At 37.2% G+C, this 26,459-nt stretch overlaps 1 protein-coding gene across 22 annotated transcripts in view; it reads right to left on the minus strand.

Moving 5' to 3' along the window:
• Positions 1–26,459, minus strand: part of SVIL (supervillin) — a 254,897-nt gene that overhangs the window by 49,915 nt on the left and 178,523 nt on the right. For 14 of the 22 annotated variants that reach the window (XM_031939775.1, XM_031939772.1, XM_031939768.1 and 11 more), the window contains 11 exons: positions 25,944–26,114; positions 25,201–25,235; positions 23,841–23,902; positions 23,228–23,367; positions 21,530–21,625; positions 19,596–19,839; positions 18,607–19,171; positions 16,765–16,975; positions 8,622–8,754; positions 2,641–2,688; positions 1,849–1,926 (listed from right to left, as the gene is read on the minus strand). In XM_031939775.1, coding sequence (XP_031795635.1) covers positions 1,849–1,926; positions 2,641–2,688; positions 8,622–8,754; positions 16,765–16,975; positions 18,607–19,171; positions 19,596–19,839; positions 21,530–21,625; positions 23,228–23,367; positions 23,841–23,902; positions 25,201–25,235; positions 25,944–26,114 — 1,783 coding nt within the window. The remainder of the gene's footprint in view (positions 1–1,848; positions 1,927–2,640; positions 2,689–8,621; positions 8,755–16,764; positions 16,976–18,606; positions 19,172–19,595; positions 19,840–21,529; positions 21,626–23,227; positions 23,368–23,840; positions 23,903–25,200; positions 25,236–25,943; positions 26,115–26,459) is intronic. The other 8 variants (XM_031939777.1, XM_031939781.1, XM_031939784.1 and 5 more) reach the window with 6 other exon arrangements.

The following is a 26,459-nucleotide window of genomic DNA, read 5'->3' on the forward strand; positions in this document are numbered from 1 at the left end:
TTCTAGAAATATAAAAACCTTGACAGTTTCCCCAAAATGCTTTAGCAAAAATCAAATGAATAATTTATCCACCAGCATAAAGTGCCATGTATTTTTTTTTTTTTTTTTGCCAATCTAAATCTATTATTATATTAGCATAGGGCCTTTCCTATGAAGATGCTCCTACCAATGGAGATCTGGAATTGCTATGTATTTATAGGTTTAGGGGGTTACCTGAGGCACATAGAGTAAATGATTTACTCAAGCCACATAACTGGTATGTATTTCAGGCAGTACTTGAATCCAGGACCTGTGCCTCCAGGTCTACCTATTGCCCTTCAAGTTCACAGGTGATGAATACAACCTATTGTTGCATCTAAGTAGACACAACAGTATGATGAAACCTCAAAGCAAATATAATTTGTATTTTTTATAAACCATGAGCATCTATGATAGAAAGAAAAAATGTGGGGGAGTTTATGAACATCTTGGGGTACAGACAGCAAGTATGGAATATTCTTTAGATACAGGGGTCCTCAAACTACGGCCCGTGGGTCAGATGCAGCAGCTGAGGATGATTATTCCCCTCACCCAGGGCTAAGAAGTTTCTATATTTAAAGGCCCATAAAACAAAGTGTTTGTTTTTACTATAGTCCGGCCCTCCAACAGTCTGAGGGACAGTGAACTGGTCCCCTATTTAAAAAGTTTGAGGACCCCTGCAGAATGTTCTTGCTTAGCACTATATGCACTAGAAACTATATATTTTCTTCTTCAAGGTTCACAATGGTGTTTTCTTAATAAGCTAATATTACCATAGAAAAGAAAGCAAGCTTTGTGTTCCTCTTGCACAAATTGACAATGTACAATCAAATGGGTTTTATCAAGATGACATATGTGAACAAAGTGTTTTGTAAATTTAAAGCACTATATGCTTATTATTATTAACAATAATAATAACTAGGTAAATTATTAAGGAAAATATTAACTTCTTTATGAGGGAAAATTTTTGTTTTGAAATTCTTGACAAATTGGAATAGATTTTATGACAATCCTCACAGAAGCCATAAGAAATTGTTTTTCCTGACAATTTTTTTAAAGTTGGGTAATTTGAAGTTTTTTTTAAACTTAATTTGCCTCTTTGGTATTCAAACTGGACTTTTACATATGATTTTATCTTCTATCTTTCAAGGATGACACTTCTAAGAAATCAGAGGATCTCTGTCCCTCAGTTAGTACTATTGACTCCATTAGAATGGCAACAAAAAGCAAAAGTCAAAGAAATCTCTGTGGGGCAGAGAATGAGGAAAGGAAATAGTTCACTAAGTTACCTTTCAGAAAGTTATGTAGGAATACTGAAGAGGAAACACAATGGGAAGGAAATAGCACCAAATCCATATGTGTCACAGAGCTGATCTTTTAAAAGCCCTCATCATTCATCCAAAAGTTCTATAATTTCTGCTTTTAGGACAGAACTTTTGACTTATTGAAACTATTTCTTGGACCATGAATTTGTTAATAAGCTGTTAATTCCTTGCTATATTAAACAATGTTAAGTCCTATTGGTGGGACACAATGGCTTTTACTTAACCTAAAAAGCTGAGTGATTAACATGGGGAAAAAAAACTGATAAAAAGTTCAGTACATACAAGTTATATTACCATCCTGCTGAAAGTTTTAGAAATAAATGAAGAGAAATAAATGGAGGCCAGAATACACCGGCAGAACTCTCACCCGAAATATCTGTGGAGCAGATCTCAAGAAAGAACAAACAACAAAGGAGAATCGCTTCTCCAAGTAAAAGAAAAAGAGCTTTCCTACTGGTCAGAAATTGCAATGAGATTTGTTGAGTGCGTGTCAGTTTTTCCTCACCTGATTAATGGGTACAAAAGACTGGTATTTATGGACAGCAGGCATAGCAGGAAAATAAGTAGAAGCGTATACGGGTTCCTATAGAGCAAAGCAAGAGGATTAGAGGTGAAAAAAGAAAAGAAGCAAAGGAAGAAAATCAGTTATTTTCTATCAGGAAGTTAATTTACTCATTGCAATTCCCATCCTCTTTCCAGGAAAGAGTTCTTCATGTTTAGGGAGAGAAAAAAAGAAACAGCTAAAAATAATTCCACACAAGCAGCCCAAATTTACCTGAGTGAGTATGTATAGTGATTAAGTGAGTTAAAGTCACTAATATTGCAATTTAATCATACAGTCAAATGGCAGAGAAAGAAAGGAAAAAAAAAAAAAGACTGGCATTGAACTGTTCAAGATGTTAAAAGTAGAACAATCTTGCTCTGAATGAAGGGGAATCTAGCAATGGTGTAAGATTGGCTCCTTATCACCACTGCTCTGGGGCTGGAAGGGACCTCCAGAGCCAATGAACTGAGCTTCTCGTTGGACAGATCAGGAATCTGAAGGTGAGGTCATGAGACTTGCCAGCGGATTCATTGATAATGAGCCATCAGAAGGAGGATTTGAACCAAGAGCAGCTGCTTAGGGGAGGCAACTAATCCTGCTTCCACCTTCCTGGGAAGCTGCCCTCCTCCAAGCATCAGCCCCAAACAGGAAAGGATTTGAAAGGGAAAAAACGAATGCACAGGATGTGAAAGGGAAATGGGGGACCTTTTGGCTAAAGCCTACAATTAACACCTCGGTTAGAGTTAGGCTTACCCAAAGCAGATTAGAAATGGCATTATCATCTGTAAATCCTCCTTCTTCCTACAGGTTAAAACAAATGGGAAACATTGCAGAGGGTTGGAAAAGAATAGTTCAGTTAGAGCATTGCATTCAATCTCTTCATTCACCAGTGCCTGGGGTCAATTAGCAATGAGCACAAGCAAGTACCCAGCAGGGTGGCTGGAACAAAGATTTGCAAAGGCTAGTCTCCCAAGAGTACTCTACCATTTTAATTAGAGGTCAACCACCCACCATTCTCCTCTCCTCCTCCCTTTGCTTCTCTCCTGTCTCCCTCTCTCTTCATTCCCTTCTCTCCTTTCTTCCTCTTCTCCTCTCTCCCTCTCCTGATTTTATCTCCTTCTTCTCTTTCTCAGTCCCATGTATGTCTCATCCTTCTCCCCTTTCCTTCCTTCTTCTTCTCTTCTCCTTTCCCTCTCTCCTCCTCCTTTGCCCTTCCTCCCTTTTTTAGGCCCTCTCCTATCCTCCCACCTCCACTGCTCTAAGCCATTTTACACGTACCACCCTCAGAACAATTCGGAATCTCAGGGACAGTGGGCAGTCCCAGCATGAACACAACAGATGTGCTGTCCTGTCCTTGAATTTATAGGCGCTTGCTGTGGGAATGTCATGGTGCTCAGCTTGATTCACTCTCCTAATGGCATTGCAGCACAGCTGGGGATCAGACACTAATCTGGGAGTCATAAGTAGGTTCGGGTTTTTAATGGCAAACCCTGTTAAGGGCTGATGCATTTGGTGACCGTCTTAACTAGAAAGAATGTGAGTCACTCGATATGCTCAATATGCATGAAAGCAAAGCAACTCATGCTTTCATGCAGAAGAAGCAAACGCCGGGAGAGGAACTTAAAGACTGGAGTGGGGTTCAAGGAAGCAGCAAATCCAGTAGCCACAGGCAGGCAGCTGGGAAGTTGCTGATGGCAGACATCCCTTCCTTTCTTGTCTGTCTCACTGACCCTTCTGAAGGAAATCCTAGGACCAGAGCTCATGCACCGAGGCACCGAATGTAGCACAGCACGTACCAAACTGACAGACTCAACAGCATCCCTTTGTGACTACTTTGGGGAGCTAAGAGGCTATTCTATCAAAAAAAAAAAAAAAAAAAAATCAAATGCTTCCCATTTTTGGCATATCTCTAAACAATAAAAGAAAGAAAGAAAGAAGCCCAGACTGTTATTCCAAGGGAATGCTATTAAGACAGCTGGACAAATGATTAGTCGTGTCCTTAAGCCCCAAATCCTCAATCCTACATTTAAAAAATGAAACTGGAAAGCAAACAGCTACCACCACATTACACATTCTCTTTAAAGTGATAGATCTCTTAATACTTGAATGGAAAATCTAACTTTGGTTCCAAAAATGTACTCATGATCCACAGAACTTTTTTCTTCTCCCCTGGACTGAAACTGAGGCTTGTCAAAGGAACATATTTTATTTGGAGTTGGGCTAGCTTCCTTGCCAAGATTTTTCTTTTTCTTTTTTTTTTTTTTCAATGCTATATCAGATTTCCTTAGTTCTCTTGGTGAACTCATAATGATTATAAAAGCTTAAGCAAACCCCAAAATTAGCTGCAGTGTTAATGATATCCCCTCAATTTCCCAAGGGTGTTTGGTGTTTGCTACCTTTCACATGATAGATGCTCTTTACCTACAAAGAATAATAAAATTCAGCTGATAAATAAGATATTATCACATTTCAAGGACTTAACCTTATCTATACCAGCAACATGAAGTATGGATGAGAAGTAACAGTGCTAATATACGGTTGTTGTTTTTTTTCAGGATTTATTCTGCCAACTTTGATGGCACTGGTTCATAATAACTAATGATAATATTTTAAAGTAGTTCCCTCATCTATTTGTTTATGTTAGTATATGTGATTATTCCTTATGGAATAATCCCATATCACAGTAATTCTATATAATGAAAATGACCTTTCCTCTAATTCTACATCTAAGAACTTCCTATTTAAGCACTGAGTATGGGGTTAGTAAGGAGCTATATGATTCCAGACCAAATCTGAACTTTCCATGTTCGATGTTTGTCAGATACTCGTCATGATAATTTATGTGGGCTGCTGGTGTTTGACTGACTTTTATTCTTTCTTTTCCTTCATCTCACTAGTATCTTGTATAATCAATTAACTATCATTTATTAAGCACTACTATATGCCCAATACTGTGCCTCCTGTTCTATAGAGGGAACATATAAACTGACAAAGATTTCATGATTTTTCACTTTAGATTTTCAGGTAATCACCAAGATCATAGGTTCCCAAACAGGAAACTTAACACCCTCTGGGCATTATATGGGCTCTTAAAGTACTGTGACCTGGAGTTGGAATTTTCATTCCTGGCTATTTCCAAGTTTTCATAAGTGGTCAAAATGGAAAAGTATGGGACCCTGTTTCCTAAATAAGAAAATGTGAAGGAAGGCATGAGGCAGCAAAAAAAAGCTTGGGGCTCCGGATGGGGTTTGGAAATGGTGGATCAGATAGCAAACCAACTCTTAATCCCTCGACTGGGAAGCCGGGCTATCTGTTCTGGAAAATGACGCGTCCCAGCCAGCACCTGTTGTGGGGAACAGCTTGCCATCCACTGGTGTAGCTCCCATGGAGTCCCCAGCAATGGCCAACACTCTCGTTTGGAGGGATCGTATATCACAAATATCATTTCTTTTGCTGGATAAATGGGGCCAGGTTTGTTATGTCCCAGCATGGGATGACAACTAAGTCCTTCTTAGGTGTTTCTCCTTCGGGGTTTGCTGGGGAAAGCCCAGATATAAGCATCTTCACAGGTCCTGTCTCAGTCCACAGTACGGCTGCCACAGGTCCTTCTGAAAGCACCGTGCCCATCTGGCAAGGGTGCCCGTGCCCGGGCAGGTGCCATCAGTTAGCTCCTTGTCCTCATAAGAACCTAACAACTTCCAATGGCTCCTACAATTGACCAAAATAGCTCAGCCTATTTTAACTTCAAAGCAGGGTTAGACTGAGTGGGGTCCACGTGAATGAGGTCTCTAATGAGCGGTAGGAATGGTGTGTTCACTATTGCTACAGAGTTAGGTCAGACGTTCCTGCCCTCGTGGATATAAAGCCCTGCTGTCCTGTCTGGCCTGAGTTGTCTCTGTGCCCCCGCCACTCCTTTCTCCCCATTTAACCTGATTCTCTCCATCTACCTAGAAATCTTAGCCCTTCTCCTGAAGTCACCTTGAGCCATTCCCAGCCAACATGTCCTTAGGTAACCTTGCACCCTTCTCGATTTCCTGGAGTAGTTTTCATTTGCTGAGATATTTTTCACTATGTAAGTAATGACTGGTGGGGGTCTTTCCTAGTTGTTTTAAGGCCACAGGGCTATAGAAACAGACACTTTAATCTCAGAGGCTACATTGGCCAACCACCTCATTTTACAGATGTGGAAACTGAGGCCAAAAGTAGCATGTGGCAGAACCCAGGCGTCGGATCTCTTCAGAGCCATTCTTTCTCCATCTCTTGTCCTGTCCTTCCCAGGGCTGCAACCAGCACACATCCCACCTCCCACAGGTGGGTACAACACTATCTTACACACAGCTAACTGCTATCTTGTGATGAATGGACTGAGCACATGGCAGATATTTGCTTTTACTAAAGTCTTGCCACTAAAATCCTGCTCCTGAGGAAGTGGAGGTGAGCCCTAAATTCTTCAAGTCAATGGGGTTCTATCAGGAGGGAATGACAGAAGGAGTATACCTGTCGGCTGTTGCTGAGCCGAGTCTAGTCTGAGCTCATCTATAGGCTAGGCTGGTTGCAGGTGATGAGTTCTTTAGCTATAGCTACTCACAAATTATGGAAGGGCTGTGAGCGGCATCAGTGAGGGAGAATGCAAGATAATGAAATCAGTAACTTGAGATACAAAATATTGGAAAGACAGAGATGTCAAGAAAGTGTCTTGGGAATAAGGAAATTTAACTCAAAAGCCTTAAATTACTTTCCCTAGGTGGCAAAAGGAGTGGGGAACCTGACAATCAGAAGAATCCCACATTTGATTTCATTATTGATAGAATGCTAATTCTATTTGAGAACAATTGAGTTAACTTAAAAAAAAAGTTCATACCTTTGGCAAAACTTGCACATGATGACTCAAAACACTTTTCTTTATAAATTTGTTGAATTTCCAATTTTATCAAATGGTTGACAATTCTATGTGAGAACTATTGAATTAACTCAAAAAATTATAGCTAGCCTTTATAAAAGCAATTTAAGATTTGTAGAGTGCTTATATGTTACCTTATTTGATCACAACAACCTTGATGAGCTAGGAACTATTATTATTCCTCTTTTGTAGATGGGGGAAACAAAAAAGGGGATAAGTGACTACCCTAGGGTCACACAGTTAGGTTGTGCAGTGAATAGAGTTGCAGGCCTGGAATCAAGAAAATGTGACTTCAAACCCAGTTTCAGACACTTGCTGACTGTGGGACTCTGGGCAAGTCACTTAACCCCATTTGCCTCAGTTTCCTCCTCTGCAAAATGAACTGGAAGAAGGAAATAGGAAATCCCTCCATTATCTTTGCCAAGAAAACTCCCAAAAGGGGTCATGAAGAATCAGACGTGACTAAAATGACTAAACAATAACAACACAGGAAACTGTCTGAGGCAGGATATGAATTCAGGTTTCCCAGACTCCAGGTCTATCACTATAGCTATGGGACCACTTACAGCTCAGACATGTTAGCCATTATCTTTGATCCTGTACATTGCTAAATGGACCTTCTCAGGCTAAAAGTTACCTTCCCAATTTACTAGTGAAGATACTGAAGATCTTGGCAATTGTTTTCTCTATGAATTTTCCTGATGCAGAATAGTTGCTTTCATACCTATCCCTTCATTGAATAATTTTTTTTTATTTGTTATAAGAACTAGAAGAGACTGTTGAGGTATCACTGCAATTGGAAATACATCCATGATCTTTTGTCTTAGAAAACTTATTTTTCCATATTCTCTCTCTCTCATCTCATATCAAATAATTGCCTCAGTTAGGAGACTAAATCGCTCCTTGGTGCTGAAGGTAGCCATGAAATATTAAAAAGCACAAGTGAATGATTAGTCTAATTTAAGCTTGTGGGAAACTGCCTCCACTGATGAAGAAAAGACTTCATAGTTTTCAAGAATTTCCTTAGCACAGAGACTAAGTGATTGGAAGGGTCATACAGTTGAACAAGCTAATTAACCATACAGTATTTAAAAAAAAAAAAAAAAAAAAAAAAAAAACTTGGAAAAAACTATAAAGAAGCTGTGATTAGTTGCTGAGTAAAATATATTTATATCCAGGTTTCTCTGACTCCAAGTCTGGACCACAACTCACAACTCCAGGTTGTCTATTTTCATAACATGTGAAAATGTTGCCTCTAAAATACTTACAGGTGTTGACATCTATGTACCGGTCCACTTCAAAATAACTTTATAGACATTTCACAAATCTCAGTACAAGGTAGGAATATAACTGACTACCCAGGAAGAAACCCATTAAAGATCGAGCTAAGTACTAACTGATGACAACTTTCTTATCTTGCAAGCTTTAAACTCAGGAGAAGAATTCCAAGTCCAAAGCTTTGGTAAAAGGTGCACATGATGACTCACTAACACTTTTCCTTATAAATAATTTATTGAAATTCCAAAGCTAGCCTTTTATGAAACAGATGCCGAACATCAAGGCCATTTTGAAAACTTCCAAGCTTGCTGAAGCGTGATACGATGCTCATACGGAATCCAGAAAACCTTAATGAGGCTACCTTTCTAGCTTAGTCAAAAATAGCTATTGTTGGCAGCCGGTGACAAAGTTGTGCTTTTCCACATGGGGCCCCAAAGCCAAGATGATGTGAATGCTTCTCAGAGCAGCAATTAGTGAGATTAGGCGTGCTTGTCTGCTTGATGCATTTCCAAGCACAGTCCAAAGCAGAATGCCTTTCCTAACTTGGACAACTTACCTTCTTCTTGAAGGACTGCTCTGCCTCTTGCAGCCGCGTGCTTCGTTCGGTGACACACACTTTGTTGTAGTCTTGCTTTTTGCTAATCCGGGTTTTCCAGTCTTCTTCTCCACTCTTTTTCAACAGTGCCAACCTAAGAGAAAATATACCATCTATGAGACTTCAACAGAAATTTTTTTGAAAAATTTTTTTTGAATTTTTGAAATTTTTGAAAATTTGAAAAAAAAAACACCTCACTCTATTTGCCCAATTATCAGTTACCCAATATTCCCCTCATTCTCCTAACATATATATATATATATATATATATATATACATCATAATTATCCTGTTTATACTTTGGACACAGGATACTGAAAAAGGTAAATCTTAAACTCAAACATCTTCTGTCCTACAGCCAGATATACATTTGCAAACACTTTGTAAACTCTCCATTTTTCTCCATTTTCTACCCCACTTCCCCCATTTTCTGAAAATGGGAAGATAAGAAATTAGGGAATGCATAATCCTATCCCCAACATGCATTACAAGATTTTTAAAATTTTTGAAAAAAAGAAAAGCTGGAGCTTGTTTGATGCACTTTTCCAGTTGTATCATAGAATTAGGCAAATCGTTAAGTTCTTTCATTGGCTGTAGGATGCAAATAGGGTGGAGGAAGTTAAAGTCTCCCCTAGGAGCGATGAAGTCCTTTAGTGACCCCTTCTGGCCAAGGAATGACACATGGTTAGGAAGCAAAGGCACGGTTTTCTGTTTAGCAGAGAATGCTACACAAATGAACTAATAAAGGAGGAATTCTTTCCATTTTTTTTACTAGTAGATAGCTATTAATGCTTCCTCTAATATTAATATTATCATTAAAAAATCATCACCTTTTAAGATTGTATTTTTCTTTCTGACCCCAGTCCATCTGTAGCCCTTCTGCCATTACCTACAAATATTGGTCTTTCATATTGATCTTTTCTCTATTAAAATCATTCTCCATAAATCCCCCTTTTTGTAAATAGTACCATGAAAAATATCTGTAGGAAAATCCACTGAGATGATCACAAGATCCACTTTGATCTAAAGTGGACAAATATATATTTGCATATAGGTAATGACAAACCAATCAACTGACAAAATAATTTTAAAGGTATTTTTATTAGCTATACTTTGTATTGACTAAACAACCAAAAAAAGCAGAGATTAAAAATTAAAGAAACTCAAGAAAGTCTTAGGCAGGAAGTTAAGCTCATTGACTCAAATCTCATCTAAATCAGGGCTTGAAATATTGATAGGGGAAAATATTTAAAACTGAAATTTTCTCCTTCATACCAAGTCTGTATGTTCATATTTGATAATGTCTTTATATGAACTTCATGCATTTTTAATTTATGAGCAGCTTCTTGGAGTAAAAAGATGAAAGGGTGAGGAAATTAAGAAAGTAGACGCTATTCTTAGGGTTTGTCGCTGACTAGATAGATGATTTAGAACTAATCACTGACTCAGTTACCTCATCTGTAAACTAAAGAAGTTGTAAGTAAGTGATCTTTCAGGCCAAAGAGTCTTTGATTCTATGTTTGAATGTGAATGGAACTTAGACTGGAATTTATTTTTATCCTATGATAACAACAGTGTTAATAGAAAAACAAAAATGTACAAATAAGATTTCAGGGGGTAACTTTTGCTTATTCAAAAAAGCAAAACATTTGTAAACTCTTAAAAAAGTATGCATTTATCCACTCACATGAAAACTTACAAATCATTTTTCCTTAGTCCCAAGGCTTTATAATACAATGTTAAGAGCCTCCTGCAAGGGGCAGAAGACCTGAGCAATAGTTTGATCTACCAGCTTAATATTGGTTACCTGATCCTGGACAAATCACAAAAAGCCTCTGGGACTGAACTTCATTATCAGTAAAATAAAATAGGGACTCAGATTCACTCTTTAAAATTCTATGATTTCTGTGACTCATTAGTTGGGAAATTAGAATTTGAGAAAATCACCAAACAACTTTGCAAAGGCGACATGATCTTGATGTCTTTCCCTCTTTGAGCATTTTAACCAAGACTGTTAGCTAGAAGGGAGTCATGCAAATAAAAATTTGGAAAGATTTTCATTCCTTTGAAAGCATTTATTTTATGTTTCTGACTTTTACTAATGCAGACTAACCTTCCCTTCAGTTAATTTGAATTAATAAAGCTTAATTCTTAGGTAGAAAAAAGAAGGGAAGAGCCTTTGAAAAGCACATAGTGAGTCATCATTGCTTGACAGTACTTTTCAGATTTAGAAGCCTTTTCTCATGGGAGGTATAATAATGCTTAAAAAAATGTTTTCTAGTTCCAAGTTTTAAAAGTCATTTCTAGTTTTTAAATGAATCTAAATGAGTATTGCTAATTAAGGTTACCATACCATGCGAAATTATAACCTTGTTCCAATGGTACTGCCCTTACTCCAAACCTACTTAAAACACTTTTAGGAGGCACAAAAAAATTGGCTTTAATATTCCTTTAGATCTATCCAATCTTGTGTGTGTATACACATGTACACACAGACACACATGTATGAATGTATGTTTTTGTGTTTAACTAGTGTTACATAGCTTGATAACTTACTTCATCAAATTGGCCTAAAAATGAAATTTTGGTTATTAAAAAGAAAAAGAAAATAACAAATTTTTCTCATTTGGGGAAAATGGAGGTATGTATGTTCAAGAACAATCCAAAGTATTTCCAAAAGACTTTTAAAATCATTCTAAAAGAGGAATTTTCTTTAAGGGAATCAGGGTTAAGTGATTTGCCCAGGGTCACACAGGGTCTGAGGCTGGATTTGAATCCTAGCTGCCCCATGACAACTTTTTGTGAAGATAACATGTATTTAAATAAAGAAGTTCTGACATGTAGTTTGATGTCTACATTTAGTCACATCTTAGTGGTAATAGTGTTTGATTTTCTAATACCCCATAATAGATTTTAAGTAATTTAACCAAAATTACATAGCAAGTGGTAGAGATGTAATTAGAATTCAAGTCTCCTGATTTCCACAATATGCTTGAGAAACTTTATGGCAAGGTGAAAAAGTTTTGGCCACAAACCCAGCAAAGTCCTGAGTTGAAATTCTGCCATTGTTACTTGTAATTTGTTTGAACATGTTCAAATCACTTTAGCATTTTTAAATGCTAAATCCAATTTTCTCATTTGTAAAACCAGGATAATACTGATAGTGTTTGCCTTTAAGATCAAATGAGATAATAAAGTGTTTTACAAACCTCAAAGTACCACGTAAATGTTGGTTATTATTGTTAAGACCATATTTTGTATTTTGTCCATTAGCAGTTATAATGTTCTGATTAGTTCATGTTTATAGATTAAACCAATTCTCAATGTAAGACTTGTTTCAGCCGGCTGACTTCCCCTCCCTCCTTTTTCTTGGAACGGCTTTCAAAGAATGCAACCCTTCCAAATGTTTTAAACATTCACTTGTGAATGTTCTAGCTAGGTTGTCACCACAGACTTCTAGGGCTATATCATAACTAAAATAACGTGGGGGAAACAGTGCAGAAATTATTAAACCCACATGGTTCTTTTTTCATCTATTTCTCACTAGCAGTCCCAACATGCAAGTGCAAATGAGGAGTTATTTTAAAATAACATGCACAGAAAACCCTAAATGTATTATTGCTGTCCCTTTAAATTTCCTACTTGTGGTTGAACAAGACAAGAAGAGGGCAGATCTTTCCAAATGTATTCATTCTTCTTATGATCTCCCTCCCTCCCCTCACCACAAACAGGAGAGGGGTGAGAACATCTCTCCCCACACATGAGATCCATTACTGCCCCTGCAATCCCAGCAACTGTCAGGGTAGTTGAGCCAGGCCAAATTTAAGTACTTGTTTGTGCATCTTGGGGTTAGTGAAAAGGCTGACTTGTCTGGGGCTGGGAGCGCCAGTGAATGACCTCTGAAAATCATGTCTAGAAAAGGGCTAACATCTCCTATCCCTTGTGTCTAATCAGGGATTAACTGGGCCTTTTTAAAATTTTATTTTTAAAATAACTATCCTCATCATTCTCATCATACTAGCATTTATATGACCCTTTAAGTTTTGCAAAGTGCTTTTCATTTTGTCCTTATAACAACTCTGGGCAGTGGATGTTATAATTATTTCCATTTTACTGAGGCAGATGTTGTGCCTTCCCTGGAGTTACAGAGTGCTACTATATGTCTGGAGCAGGATTTTAACCTGTGTCTCTCAAACTTGTAGTCCAGGGCTTTAATCACTATGCCATTTCACAGGCTCTGACGCATTTCTGCACCTGTTGATAGTTTACAAAACCTTTTCTTCACAACACCTTTGAGAGGCAGGTGGCAGAATTACATATCTTATTCTAAAGATGAGGAAATCAAGGATCAAAGAGACACTGAACATAGCTAATAATGGTTGAAGCTGGGATTTCAAATGCAGTCCCTCCTGAGTAGTGCACAGTTTTTCCCTGGCTCTTTGACAGTATATGAGAAACATTAAAGGGATAGAGAGAAGAGGTACCTTCAAAGAAAAAGAATGTTTTTATTTTCTTTGCTTTTCATCCTACTTCTGTGGAATATGTTCTTCTACTATCAGAAAAGGAGAAATGCTATGCTGCTAAGAAGGGTTGGCCCTCAGCATAGGGAAGTCAGTATGATTTATTCTCAGTTCTATCTATCTATCTAATATTTGTCTTTTTATCAGCCTGTAATTTTCCAGTTAAAAAACTACACAATCACCTGTCTGAAGGCTCTGTTTGAGCTTTAGTCCAATCATTGGAATATGCTTGCATATCAAGACTAGGTCAAGTGTGTGGTAAGTAAAACTCTTCAGTTAAACACCATTCCTTTATCTTTCCCCTTTCAAAATGTCCTAGGATCCCATTCAACAAAGGGTTCAGTTGGGACTGCAAAGCCTTGAATTTTATCTTAGCTTTGGGTGCTTTGGGGAGGAGGGAACAGGTGGTAGTGGGATGATTTAGTGTCAGTTCATGAAATAGAGAATGAAATTGGGCTCTAATTTATTATTATGCTAATATGGGGCCCTCTAGTGGCAGAAGGATCCAGTTGTATTACAATTCCTAGAAGCCCTATTTTATTCTAAGGTCATGTCCTCTTTCTTGATTCTAGGGTGTAAAGGGAGAAAGAGAGTTATAAAACCCAAAGTATTATCCAGAATTCCAATCTGTATCTATCATTTTGAATCCCATAGGTTTCCAAGAGCTAAGGTCAGAATGAGGATATAAGGGAACTTGAAAAAAGTTCTCTCTTATCCCAACTTTCCCTCCTAAAAAAAAGGATAGGTACATTGTCTCTTCTGTCCATTTAAAAAACTAGAAATGCAACTGTTTTTGGAGTCTTGAAGTTTCTTAAAAGCCTATTGTAACTTTAAAAATACTTTGAACACTGTCCAACATTAAATAAGTTAGAAATGTTTTCTTATATTATAGTGTAGATATCCTGGGATGGTCTACATTTAGGAAAAGAAAAAGGATTTTTAATATAGTTAAGCAAAAGAGACTTTATCAGATCATGGGCCCTGACTTTGGGTTTTAAAAATGTGATTTTCCTAGATATTTTTCAAAAAGTGTCCTATTTGAATTCTTACACACACACACACACAATTTGAAGAAATGAGAACTTAAAAAGGTTTTTAAAAATGATTATTCATTCAAGGGAAACAAAGTTAGTTATTTTCTAGCTGAAATTATGTGCCAGAAGTTGTTATTGTCTAAAGGTGAAAAATGAATAAAAAGGGACTATTGTTGGAAAATTACTAACACACAGCAAAAAGTGCAATTTATTGGACCTAAGTGGTAGATAGGAGGCAAGGGCTGGAGTCAGGAAGATCTGAGTTCAAATCCAGTCTCAGACACTTACTTACTAGCTTTGTGACCCTAGGCACATCATTTACTTATGTTTGCCTCAGTTTCCTCATTTGTAAAATGAGATGGAGAAGGAAATGGGAAACTACCCCAATATTTTTGGCAAAACCCCCCGAGGAGTCATGAAGAGTTGGACATGACTGAAAATAACTAAACAACAAAAAATTAGTAGATTCACATTTATCAGGTAACAGGAAGCTAAACCCAGACAGTTAACTCCATCTAAGGGCAGCAAATTGATCAGAATAGGGAAGAGGAGCAAAACTGAGCAAGTACTGATCAAGCAGTGAAGCCCAATAAGTTAGCATCATGGCTGCTCTCTTAGAAATTTGGGACCTGTAAGAAGGAAGTGCTACCAGGTCATTTGAAGACCTGATCACAGTCAGTGGGTTTTTCCACCATGCAAAATTCTCAGAAAACACTACCTGCAAAAAGTGATGTTGGGAGTTCACTTCCCAAATTCCGAATTTACTTCGTTCTCACCACTGACCTTTAAATTCACAAAAGGTAACTTCTAGAAAATTATAGTTTATTCTGCCTTTGATTACACATCCAAAATCCATCATCATTTCATTCTAATGCTTGTTTGGGGAACATTGGACTGAGAGGAGAAAGGCTCCAGTCTTAACTCTGCATAAATCAGTGCCTCATAGATAGGGGGCAAGGGGAAAGAATGAAGAATTGTTACTTTCAAGTATGCACACATAATACCATAGAAGGAGGAAAAGCTGGCTTCAGTAAAATAGGTAAGAATTAATGGCCACCCATATCAACAAATGTTTATTAAATGTCTATAGTTGACAAAGTACTGCCCTAGGCTAAGAGATATAAAGTATAATTAAGTCAGGGTTGATTAAACGCTTAATGTAACAGAAACACAATTATAATTAGAATCAGAAACTGTGGGTTCAAAATTCAAGTTTATGTCACTGCTACCCATGTGATCTTAATGAAGTAATTTCTCTCTAGGCATTTGTTCCTCATTCATAAAATATGGGCCTGGATTAGATGAGTTTTTAAGGTATTTTTCAACTCTAGACTTTATAATAGTGTGATTGGCCAAGGAGATTTATTATTGTCAGCTTTTAGGGGTCTGAATTGATATGCTTTTATTTGGAGAGGAGAAGAAAAAATGGCTTCTATTTGATGTTTTTGTGTATCTGATGTTAAAAGAAAAAAAGACCCATGAAGAAAGAGGTTTTCCTACCTTTTGAAAAATATGAACAAAAAGAAAAAAAAAGAAAGAAAAATAAGACCAGGGCAATCTGAAATCTGTCTAAAAGAAAGGAAAAGAGACCAACATGATTGACAGAGCCAATGAAAAATTCTGAATGGTGGGCTGTGATAAGAAAGTGTCCAGACTGGCAGAGCCATGGGAACAGAGGATTGAAGTATTTCTGATAATCACACAGCGAAATTAACTTGACCTTCTTTCACCCAGTACTTTTATCGCTATTAAATCTTCTGCTGTTTAATTCTACTGTAGCTGGAGGTTAAAAAAGGAAATATATCCAGAAAATGTTTAGCTCATTGTTCTCGATAACTGCCACCTTTAAATATATCCTCCTCAATCCCATTTTATTCTTCTGAATAAAATGAGGGTTTTGCACTTTTGCCACTTAAATGTAATCCTTCAGAGCTGTTGCCTGGAATAAATTGTCACTGTACACTACAGAAACTCATTCGCTCTACTGGCCCCCAAAATAAACAAAACTGAGGGTCTGATCCTATGTGCTGCATTTCTCATTAAGGATATAGAGTCACTGCCCTTTTATGCACACATACTTTCCATAGAATGAAAACAAAGCAGTGGGCGAATCCAGAATTCAAGCACCTTCCACCAGTATTTATTTAAGTGCTTACCACGTGCCAGGCAATGTGCTAAACTGTGCAACTTGGCTGTATTTTTGAAATATGCAAAAAAATTAAATTAAAATAAACAGTATTTAAATCACACAAAAATAGTAAGTCTTTATTGAACAAATTGTGCCCCTCTTTCCTGCATCAGACTCTTTCTAGGTCTGGCACTCAACATGTGGTTATTAGATCTACCATTGGGTAAATGTGGTTCGCCACTGAATAACCCCATCTCCTTAAAACATGCTAATATGACACCACATTTTTTTAAGTGATTTAATTGGTTATTTTAAACAATACCTCTTCATGAAGACAATCCAAGTAAATAAGCTCCAAACTTCTCAAAGGGTGGAGAGGGATGGGAGAAGGGAAGAGAATGGCTAAATCAGTAGATTGTTACCTTTCTTTGATGGACATGGTTTTGCTAGATGCATCAAGGGCATCCTCCGATAGTTTGCTCTCTCCACCAGCAAACATCCTACATGGATTCTTGGAAAGTCTTTCCTCCGACTGCTCTGAAGACTCTCGTCTACTGGAGACCAGGGCTGTGGTCTGAGAAACAGTTTTTGTAGCTATCGTGCCAGGAAGTTCGGACGTGGGCTCAGCAGGCTCTGCTCATTGAAAAGGAGAATGCAGCATTAGCACTTATGTCTTCAGGCTGGCATTCTCAGACCCATTAACTCTGTAACAATCAAGGGTGGCAAACTCAGACCACAGACATCACGTGGGAGACTGCCCAGCCAACTTTAGGAACTGATCATTTAATTCCACAAGTACTTATTAAGCTCCTACCATGTACTAGGCATTCAGAGACAAAAATGCAAAAGTCCCTGCTTTTAAAAGTTTCCATTCTACTGTGGAGAAAACAAAAGAGAAATAAATATAAAGTCAGTGGGTAGTTAAGGAGGGAGTGTGCACAAATCCCAGAAAGGGCTTCATAGGAAGTAGGACCCGAGTTAAACCCTTAAGGGCATTCAGGATCCCCAGAGGCCACAGTGAGAAACTACTTAGCATCAGGAGCTGTTTCTGTAGTAAAAATATTAATATAAAGCTTAAAGGTTTGCAAAGTGCTTCTTATACATGATCTCATTGCTTCCATGATCAGAGGTTTCTGTTTCTGGAGACATGTGATTTCACTGGTGAAGGACGCTCTCAGGAAGAAACTCTTGTTACCAGAGTAAATCAGCACCTCTGCTGCACCTAATAGTCTTAGAGAGTTTGGGGAGAGGGGAGAGGGGCAGTGCAGAGGGGCAGGAGGAGATGGGAAGGTGGTGCTAGCGGTGGGCTTGACGGGTGAAGGGAGAATCTGCCATATCTGGTCATAAAGCCTAGTTGCCAGGATGTCTCTTATTAAGGCAGGTCACATGGGATTATTATTCTTATTTTGGCATACAGGAAATTGAAATTTGGAGAAATGAAAAGATTGGTTCAGGATCACATAGCTAATAAATATCAGAAAAGGACTAGAACTCTAAGTCCAGCATTCTATCTACCACATCAAGCAGTCAGCTCTGTCTATGTTGAGCTCTATGAAAATATGCAGCCAATCAGGTTTTAAAAGCACAAATAAACTGCAGGACAAATACTTAATGACAATTGATACTATCCTCATAGATAGCATACAGGAAGTTAAAGTTAACTCTGGACCCTTTTAGATTTTCCAGGAGCAACTCTTTTGGCTTTGTAATTGATAATGTCAGCAAATGGGGCCATGTAACAACTAACAATAATAACAGCAATTAAATATGCCTTTGTTGTTTTGTGGTATTGCTTGAAAGGAAGAAAATCGCCAAGTGAAGGGGGAGTTTGAAGATAGGGACTCTTGAGCTCAAACTCTTGCTCTACTGGACTAAATAGAGTCAGTCAAGCTGTTATTTTTTTAGAATGGCTATTTTTTTTTTAAATAAAAAAAGATAAATAGCCTGCCCTCTGATTCATAGAATATTAAAAGGAGAAGAATAACAATGTAGTAAAATACTGACTAAAATTAGGAAATACCTTGTGGAATTTCCAGTATTAGTTTAAGAACACAAAGTTTTGCTTTTTAATACATTGAAAAATTGGGAATAAAAAGGAGAAATCTGAGTTGTCAAATCTGTTATACAGATTTTTAAAATCTCTGCTAGTTATAAGTACTTGTGATTTAAGAGGCAAACATAGCAAATCAAGTGAAAAACAATTGAACAACAACTAGTTTATAAAAGTAGAGGAGGAAAACCAAGTTTATAAAAATCCATTTTACCTCGTAGCATGAACCTGCTTTTTGCAACATTCTCCAAATCCATCTTTTCCTCCAAGGCTTGCATTTCCTTCAGGTCCTGTTTGCTCTGTCCAGTGCTTTTGGAGACTGAAAACTCCCGTATTTCTTCATGACATGGCACTAGGAGGTCAGCATGTTCCATGCTGCCTTTTCTTGGAGTATATTTTCTTTGGTTGTCCCTTTCCCCTGTTTTATTTAGGAAAAGGCAGGAACTCCCTTCTTCCTCAAAGGACCTGTTCTTTCTCATCTCCCTCTCCTCTTGAGCTAAGACTCTCTCAGTTTCCATCTCCCCAAATTCCCTTGATCCTCGCTTGCTTCTGATATCCTCCCCCAAAGGTTGCCACCCTTGTGGCTTTAGGATGCTCTTCACTGAACAGTCTGTATTTTCCATTGGTGAATGGAATCCAAGGTCAGCAGCACCTGCATTTTCTTCCACCGATGGCTTTGTTCGTAGATCCCCTGCATACATTGGAGCAACTGTCGATGCCACAGTAGATACAGATGTGTTAATAGTAAGAGAGAAAGGAGTGAGTTTTCCACTCTGAACCTATAAATGATTAAAAAAATACAGCTCACATAAGTCCAATGTACATATTCATACAAAAAGCCTTCATTCAGTAATAGCTTTCACAAGTCTTGACGAGAGGATAGAAAGAGTGTTTAAGGACTGGTAAAAACTACTTAATATAGTTACATAAAGTCTTCTTAAACAGAAAAAGGAAAGTTAAAGTTAAAGTTAAAAGAAAGGACATCCTTTTGTCCCTCTACAATGGGAAATTCTCTAATTTATTTTTGAAGAATAAAGAGAATAAATAAAAAGGAACTATAACTGGCGGCCTTCTTTCTTGGGATAAAATCACGGAAAGACCGACATTTAGAGGTAGGTCACCTAAACTCTCTAAATTAATAGCCAAAAGAAAACATTGAGCTCCTTTGTATTGTGTCTAAGGACAATCAGGGCACGTACACACCTGTTCCACTTCTCCAAGGGTGACTGGTTGAGTTTGGTAACGAGAATTCATCCTCCTCTGCCTAGCGTCCACTCTGTTTCGGGTAGAAATCGCTTTTGAGACTGGCTGGGACAATTTGTTAAACAAGGCCAGCTTCTCTGCTAAGCTCAGAGTGGAGGAATCAGGTTCACCTTGTTCAGCAGAATCTTTGGCCTCATTTGCCTGCTCTCTAGCTAGTGCCTTTTGGTGTGCCGATGCCTGCAAACTGAAAATAACACAAAGTCAGGTAAGAAACAGAAGGGGAAAACCCAACATGCCCACCTGTTTATGTTTAATGCCCCCAAATCACTGGTGTAAAAAAAAAAATTTAAGCATTTGCCATTTTCTTTTTGGTCACTAAACAAAGAAAGGGCAGGGGTAACTGTATGTAGTCATTCAGCAACTAAGTAGAACAGCCAGTGAAACAGTGATGAAGCTGACTTCTTCAGAACTCCAGGGCAACCCCAGGTAGACAGCAGAATTATCAAGTCAATGAAGAGCCCGGAGTGAGTTATGACATGATTTGTCCTTAAAACAATAAACAAAGAAACAATTCACTATCAAAAAAGGTAAAGGATGCTTGGGCTGCCCAGTCTTGTTTATAAGAAAAATTTGCATATTTCTAAGTGTCAGTAGCAAATTAGGACAAAGAAAACATTTTGTAAAATGCACACATTATAATTAACTTTTCCTCCCCCAGTTTATTAAAGAATGGACAACAGAGTAGTCTTGTTAAATATGGCCTCGTCTTCAACACCACAGACATGAGGATATTCACTAGGATGGCTCAAATGGATTTAGTTTAGCGGTTCTTCTCAGCTCTTCATCAGAATAATTTCTCCTTATAGTTTCTGTTAATATTCAGAATTTACATATATTTGAAAGGTCCAGTAAATGCTTAAAGAAGTTTTTAAGGAAGTAACATATTTATTTCATTTCTACCTGAGAATGGGGATTTATGATTTACATAATCACCCTCAATTCAGGAGTGTGTTCATAAAAGTGTTTGCCTCCTCTGCAAGACATTATCCCTTGACTATAATTAGTACAACTTGGCACAGATTAAATTAACAACAAAATCCTAAAGTGCCCAGACCCCAAAGCACTATCTCTGTTCTTAGTGAAGAATCCAGCCATTAATGGGAGTGTTGTGACACGTCTTTTTGGTTCAGGATGGCTCTAACTAGAGTCTTCAATACCCAAAGGGAGTCCTGATTCTGTACAGGTTACACCAGTTACATTTCTGTATCAGCATTTCACATTCTTTGATTGTTCTTTCCTCTGACTTTTACCATATTCTACTATCATGTGTTAACTGAAACGAGGAGACCATTTACAAAAACTTGAAAGTCATAGAATACAGTTTGGAAAACAGTTAAGGGTAAAAGCTGCCTATCTGCCTGTGGTTAGTATCACAGGTCATTCTGTCATATTGCAAGAGGTTATGAATTGGAAATATACAACAATCAATATATATATATGCTACCTGAAAAGGAAAGAGCTACTTTTTGGATTCAAGATCAAAAACAAAATAAAAATCAGGTGTTGCCATTAAAAAAAAAAAAAAAAAAAAAAAAAAGCAATCATGCAAGATTGTTAATTCCCTTTATTTCTGGGGAAGATACCAATGCAATTCTTTTGCACTGGGTTTCTTTATGGGAAACAAAAATGGTAAGTGAAGTTAGAATGATCCTAAGCCCAACAGTTAACATAAGCAAACAGGCTAAACTTCCTCATGCAAGACAAAATGAAGTTACCCGTACCTTACATTAGAACAAAACAAAATGCCACACGTTTCTAGAATTACTCATTGCACTGACTTGACAAGCATATGAAAGACATTCAAGATTTGAAAGCTGTGTCTGTTGCCCAGCACTTTGCATTCAAAGCCACATGCGGGTATTTCTCTCCAGTACCTGGTAGGTTGCACAGGGCTCTTAACTACAGTGGGATTAGGAATTCTTGCCATGACATTGTGGCTGGTCACAGAATGTGAAGCAGGGATAGATTCCCTTTAAAAGCAATTGCCAAAGATGGAAAATTCACAAGGAGAGAGAAGAAAAGAAGCATTAAGGAAAGCATGATTTTATGCACAGAAAAGATAAAACAAATAAACAGTTTTACAAAGCTATTTGCTAAGAACTTTTGTAAAATTACAACAGAATTTGAAAAGAAATAAATTGAAGACACAAACCCACAGATATGGAATTTACTTAAAAGTTATACTGCTGTAAACCACATTATTTGTAGAGATTCTTAGTCAGTCAGCCTGTCAACAAACATCTATCAAGCACTTACCATGTGCCAGGCACTGTGCTAGACAGTGATGATACGAAGAAAAGCAACAAACAGTCCCTACCCAATAGGAGCATACATCGGAATGGGAATGGGAACATTCTAACAGTTAAAGTCCACGAACCGCCAAATATCAATCATCAATTAAATAAATACCAGTGAATTAATATATTGTATCCTGGTCAACAGTTTTCTTTATCTAACATAACTTATAAGTCACTGCTTTATTAACTACATGGTAGAGGAATAGCAAAAGAAATGTTTCTCAAATCTTCTCTCTTTGATCTTTTATGCTTGAATTTACTTTTTCTTTCCAGAACTAATACCTGATTATTATTATTATTATTTTCAATACAAACCACAACATGTAAGAGAGTTTGAAGATAACTTAGTCCAAGACCACATAATTTTAATATATGGAAAAATAGGGGTATTATGATTGTCTCATTTTATGGCCATGAAGTTCATTGACTAACACATGACAAGAACCATTTAAATGTATCATTCACTCAAGTGTTCTATACTTCTATACACCAAATATCAAGAATGGTTTGCATAGGGGGCTAAAGTGGACAAATTTACAAGAGGCAACAACAACAACAACAACAAAAACCCATAAAATATTTTCTCAGGAAAAAATAACTCCTGAATGAATTAAAATTGTTGCTGCTGTTGTTAAATTAAGGCTAAATATAAGATCAGAAAATACTTCAAATTTTCAAGATCTGTTTTTTCATCATGGGTGGGAGCCTCCCTTCACCGATGCAGATCACACTTCCAATCCTTATTCAATTGCTCTCATGACCAAAAAAGTTTCCTCAGTGTCCAACCTTCTGATGAGTATATCTAGAATTGGTTAGTCTGGTTACACCATCCATTGCTATCCTCTCACTTTAAGCCCTTCCCACTTGGGAGGGCCTGCCAGAGTTTGACAGGATCTTCAGGTAACACAATGTTAAAGTTAAGAATTTAGTGAAGGAAGATCTGGTGACTGAAAAAACAAACAAACCAAAAAACAAAACACCATCCTTGAAGGAAATGAAATTGAAATTAAAGCCAATTTCTTGTATGCTGGGGTACAAATTACCTCAAGATTTAGGACCAAATCCCAAATTTTCCATTATACAAGAAGATTCCTGCGGGGTAATATTTCAGGTTTTAAATCCCTTTGGAAAAAAGTGCTATATTTTAAAAGTCATGGAGTAGAGAAAAGAAAGTCATTGGCTAAGCCATAAACTTTTACTTGATGATCTTCCTCACTGGCTCTTCCCTTCCAAAACAGGATCTTAAACCAAGTCCGACACAGGAGGGAGACTTACGTTGCTGCAATGACCACTTCCTCAGTGGTGATGGGCTGTGTGTGAGATCTGTCCTGCAAACGGCGCAGGCGTCGGTCCACGGCTGCATTTCTGGAACGTGGCTTTGGAATATTTTTTTCATCAAATGATTTTTCCATTTCCTAGGAATAGAAATATGTTTGAATGTCTGACCTGGGGAGGGAGGGATGGGGGGAAGAAGAAGACTGCCCTAATAAAAAATGTGTCTGTCGAGTTTCTCCCTGGTGTTTGTCTTCTTGAGATGTAGTCCTCATTACCAATGACATACTTTCACTGTGAAAACTGGCACCACAGAGGGAGTAAAAATATAGCCCCTGAAAACTCTTCATGGGGCACAGTTGGAACGTTAGAAAAAGACAGGGCTGCTTTTGAAATCTTGCATTTGACATTAATTGTAGACACCCATAAGCTGTAAATGGAAGGCTAAGTAGTGCTTTTAATTAAAGGAACTCAAACAGGGCCTGAATGTTGCAGATGGGGATTTATGCTTGGGGTATATGTTCGCCTGGATCACCCCGAAACCTCTTCTAATGGTAACATCTGTGAACTCTCTGTACTAAGATTTTTAGAAACATGCCCAGGCCTGGACACTTACCCTGAAAAGGAGCCTTTTGGCAGCAACACTCAGCTTGGCGCGTTCATCCAATTTTTCTTCATCTGCAAAAAGCAATGAATTAAAAATCATATTAAGTTTTACATTTAAGATATTTGGTCCTTTTAAACTACAATACTGTTTACTGAGAAAAATAACAATCAGTAACATTTTCATCTGGAATCAAACTTCAACAAAGACATTTTTATTTAAACTACAATACTGTTTACTGAGAAAAATAACAATCAGTAACATTTTCAACTGGAATCAAACTTCAATAAAGACATTTTTATTTAAACTACAATACTGTTTACTGAGAAAAATAACAATCAGTAACATTTTCAACTGGAATCAAGCTTTAATAAAGACATTTTTATTGCTGTCACAAGGAATAATAATACTTTTCTGGCTTTCTTAGTTTTCCTCTAAATGACTCTGAATAATTGTGCTTTAAGGATGGATACATTTTCCCAGAGGTACCAAAAATATTTATAACAGCAACTTTTGTAATTTGGAAGAACTGGTAACAAAGTAAATGTCCATTGACTAGGGAATGAGTAAATAAGTTGCAGTACATGTAATGAAAAATCAATATGGCATAAGATGTGGTGAATATATAATGACTACAAAATAACAAAACAAGAGTTTTATGAACAGATGCAACATGAAGGAAGCAGAACCAGGAAAATATACACAATGACGACAAAAGAAAGAACAATGACAAAACAACTGAATCCTGGAAAATTATGACCAAGCTTCCAAAAAATAGTTTTAAGAAGGTGCCTATCCCAATCCTCTTTGCAAAGGTGGGAAATTATGAATGTGGAACACTATGACAATGTTCCTTTTTTCTAGGATGTTGATTAATTTGGCTGTTTTTCCCCCTTTTTAAATTCTTTGCCAAAAGGGATGTTTCCCTGGAAGAGACATGGGAAATAGCACATTGGGAAATGTAAGTGATAAAAATCAGAATACATCAACAAAATTTTACTTTTGAAAAGAGAGATGAGCTTTATGAAAAGGACTGATAAATGCATTAATCACTTTCTTTTTTTTTTTTTACATCAACAAGAAAAACATCTCTTTTGTGTTTAAATCACCTTTTCTATACTGCTCACTAAAAATACTTCTGAAAACCCATGTCTAAGAATTCAGTGTGGGGAAGGGAATCCAAATCATTCTAAGTCTGGCAACTTAATTCTTCATTGTGCTGAAATATGTATCTGATAAAGAAAGCAGATAGGTACCTAAAGTCATGTGACAGTTTGTAATTATCATTTGTTCTAAAACTCAAATACTTTTTTTAATCTAAAGTTCAAAAAGAAAACATTATTATCAGTAACAGTATTATAGACATTCTTACCCTCAGCAGTTGGCATTTCTGAATTTGAAGTGGATCTAAAATAATAATAATGAAAATTAATTAGTTGGGAGTGGATGATACAAATGAATCACCATTTTAAAGTAAAAAGAAAAAGATTGTATTCTGATGAGGGAAATAATCCTGGCAGCATTTGGGTTGTGAGCAACTCATTTGCAGTCACTGTTGATACAGCAGCATATGTGGAAGCAGTTACAGCAAAACACAAAATTTGTGAAGGAAAATGAGGACCGAGTGCAACTTTTGAAACGTGATTAACATTTCAGGTGGGGGCCAATTCTCACCATTTCTGTCCAGCAGACTGAGGATATAACAACAATTTATTCGTTAAAAAAACTCATCAAAATACTACTAATGGCAATAGCTTCAATAAGCTGTGTTTTACTTTAAATGGAATAAAAGGTTTGACTATGACTGAGTTTATGTTATTTTTATAAAAGCATTACTGTCAAAAATTTTTACAATCCTAAGTAACTTCAGAATTGTATAATTTGTATTATTATTTTACTAAAAGAAACACTCAATCTGGAGCCCAACTTTCTTAAAGAAACATATTTAACATATCAAACAAATTTCACTCAAATTTTGTTTTGTTGGTTTTACTGGCTATAGAGTTAATAGAAACAATCAAAATTCTGTTTAAGTGATTTGGGACTATTGCTATTTGCACAATGAACTAAAATTTTCCCTGTTATCTCAATAAAACTCCACACACACATGCCTACCTATCCATCTCCTTTCGTTCTGCTGAAGTTATAGGTTGAGTTCTAAATCTCTCAGAAGTTTTTCTACTTTCGCCAGGAGAAATATACCGTCTTGGCTTCCGGGACCCTCTCTCCTGTTCCGTTTTGGTAGGCAAATCAATCCCTGTGGTTGACCGCTCAACCCGTGATTGACTTTTACAGTCAAAGGACAGAAAATGCACGGAAAAAGGAAAACAGGAAGAAAGAGAAATAGAATAAAAGCACAGACATATCATCCATTGATACTGTTAATTCACTCTGCATGCCTCTATCATGCGTAGAAATAAGGTAAAAAAGAAAACCACCAATTCCAGCTGATCAATATTATATTTGTTCCATTAGCAAGCAGAAGCAAAAGAGTAGGTTTGGGGCTACTTCCTTATCCAATTTGCCCTATATGTGTCTGTGAGCTAAGCTATATGCTTCAATGCAGGACACAACAGATGTTGAGATTGTGGGGGGAAAACTGCCAAGAACGTGCAAGTGACACACCAGGAA

The sequence above is a fragment of the Sarcophilus harrisii genome, chromosome 5, assembly GCF_902635505.1.
Source record: "Sarcophilus harrisii chromosome 5, mSarHar1.11, whole genome shotgun sequence".
Lineage (NCBI taxonomy): Eukaryota > Metazoa > Chordata > Mammalia > Dasyuromorphia > Dasyuridae > Sarcophilus > Sarcophilus harrisii.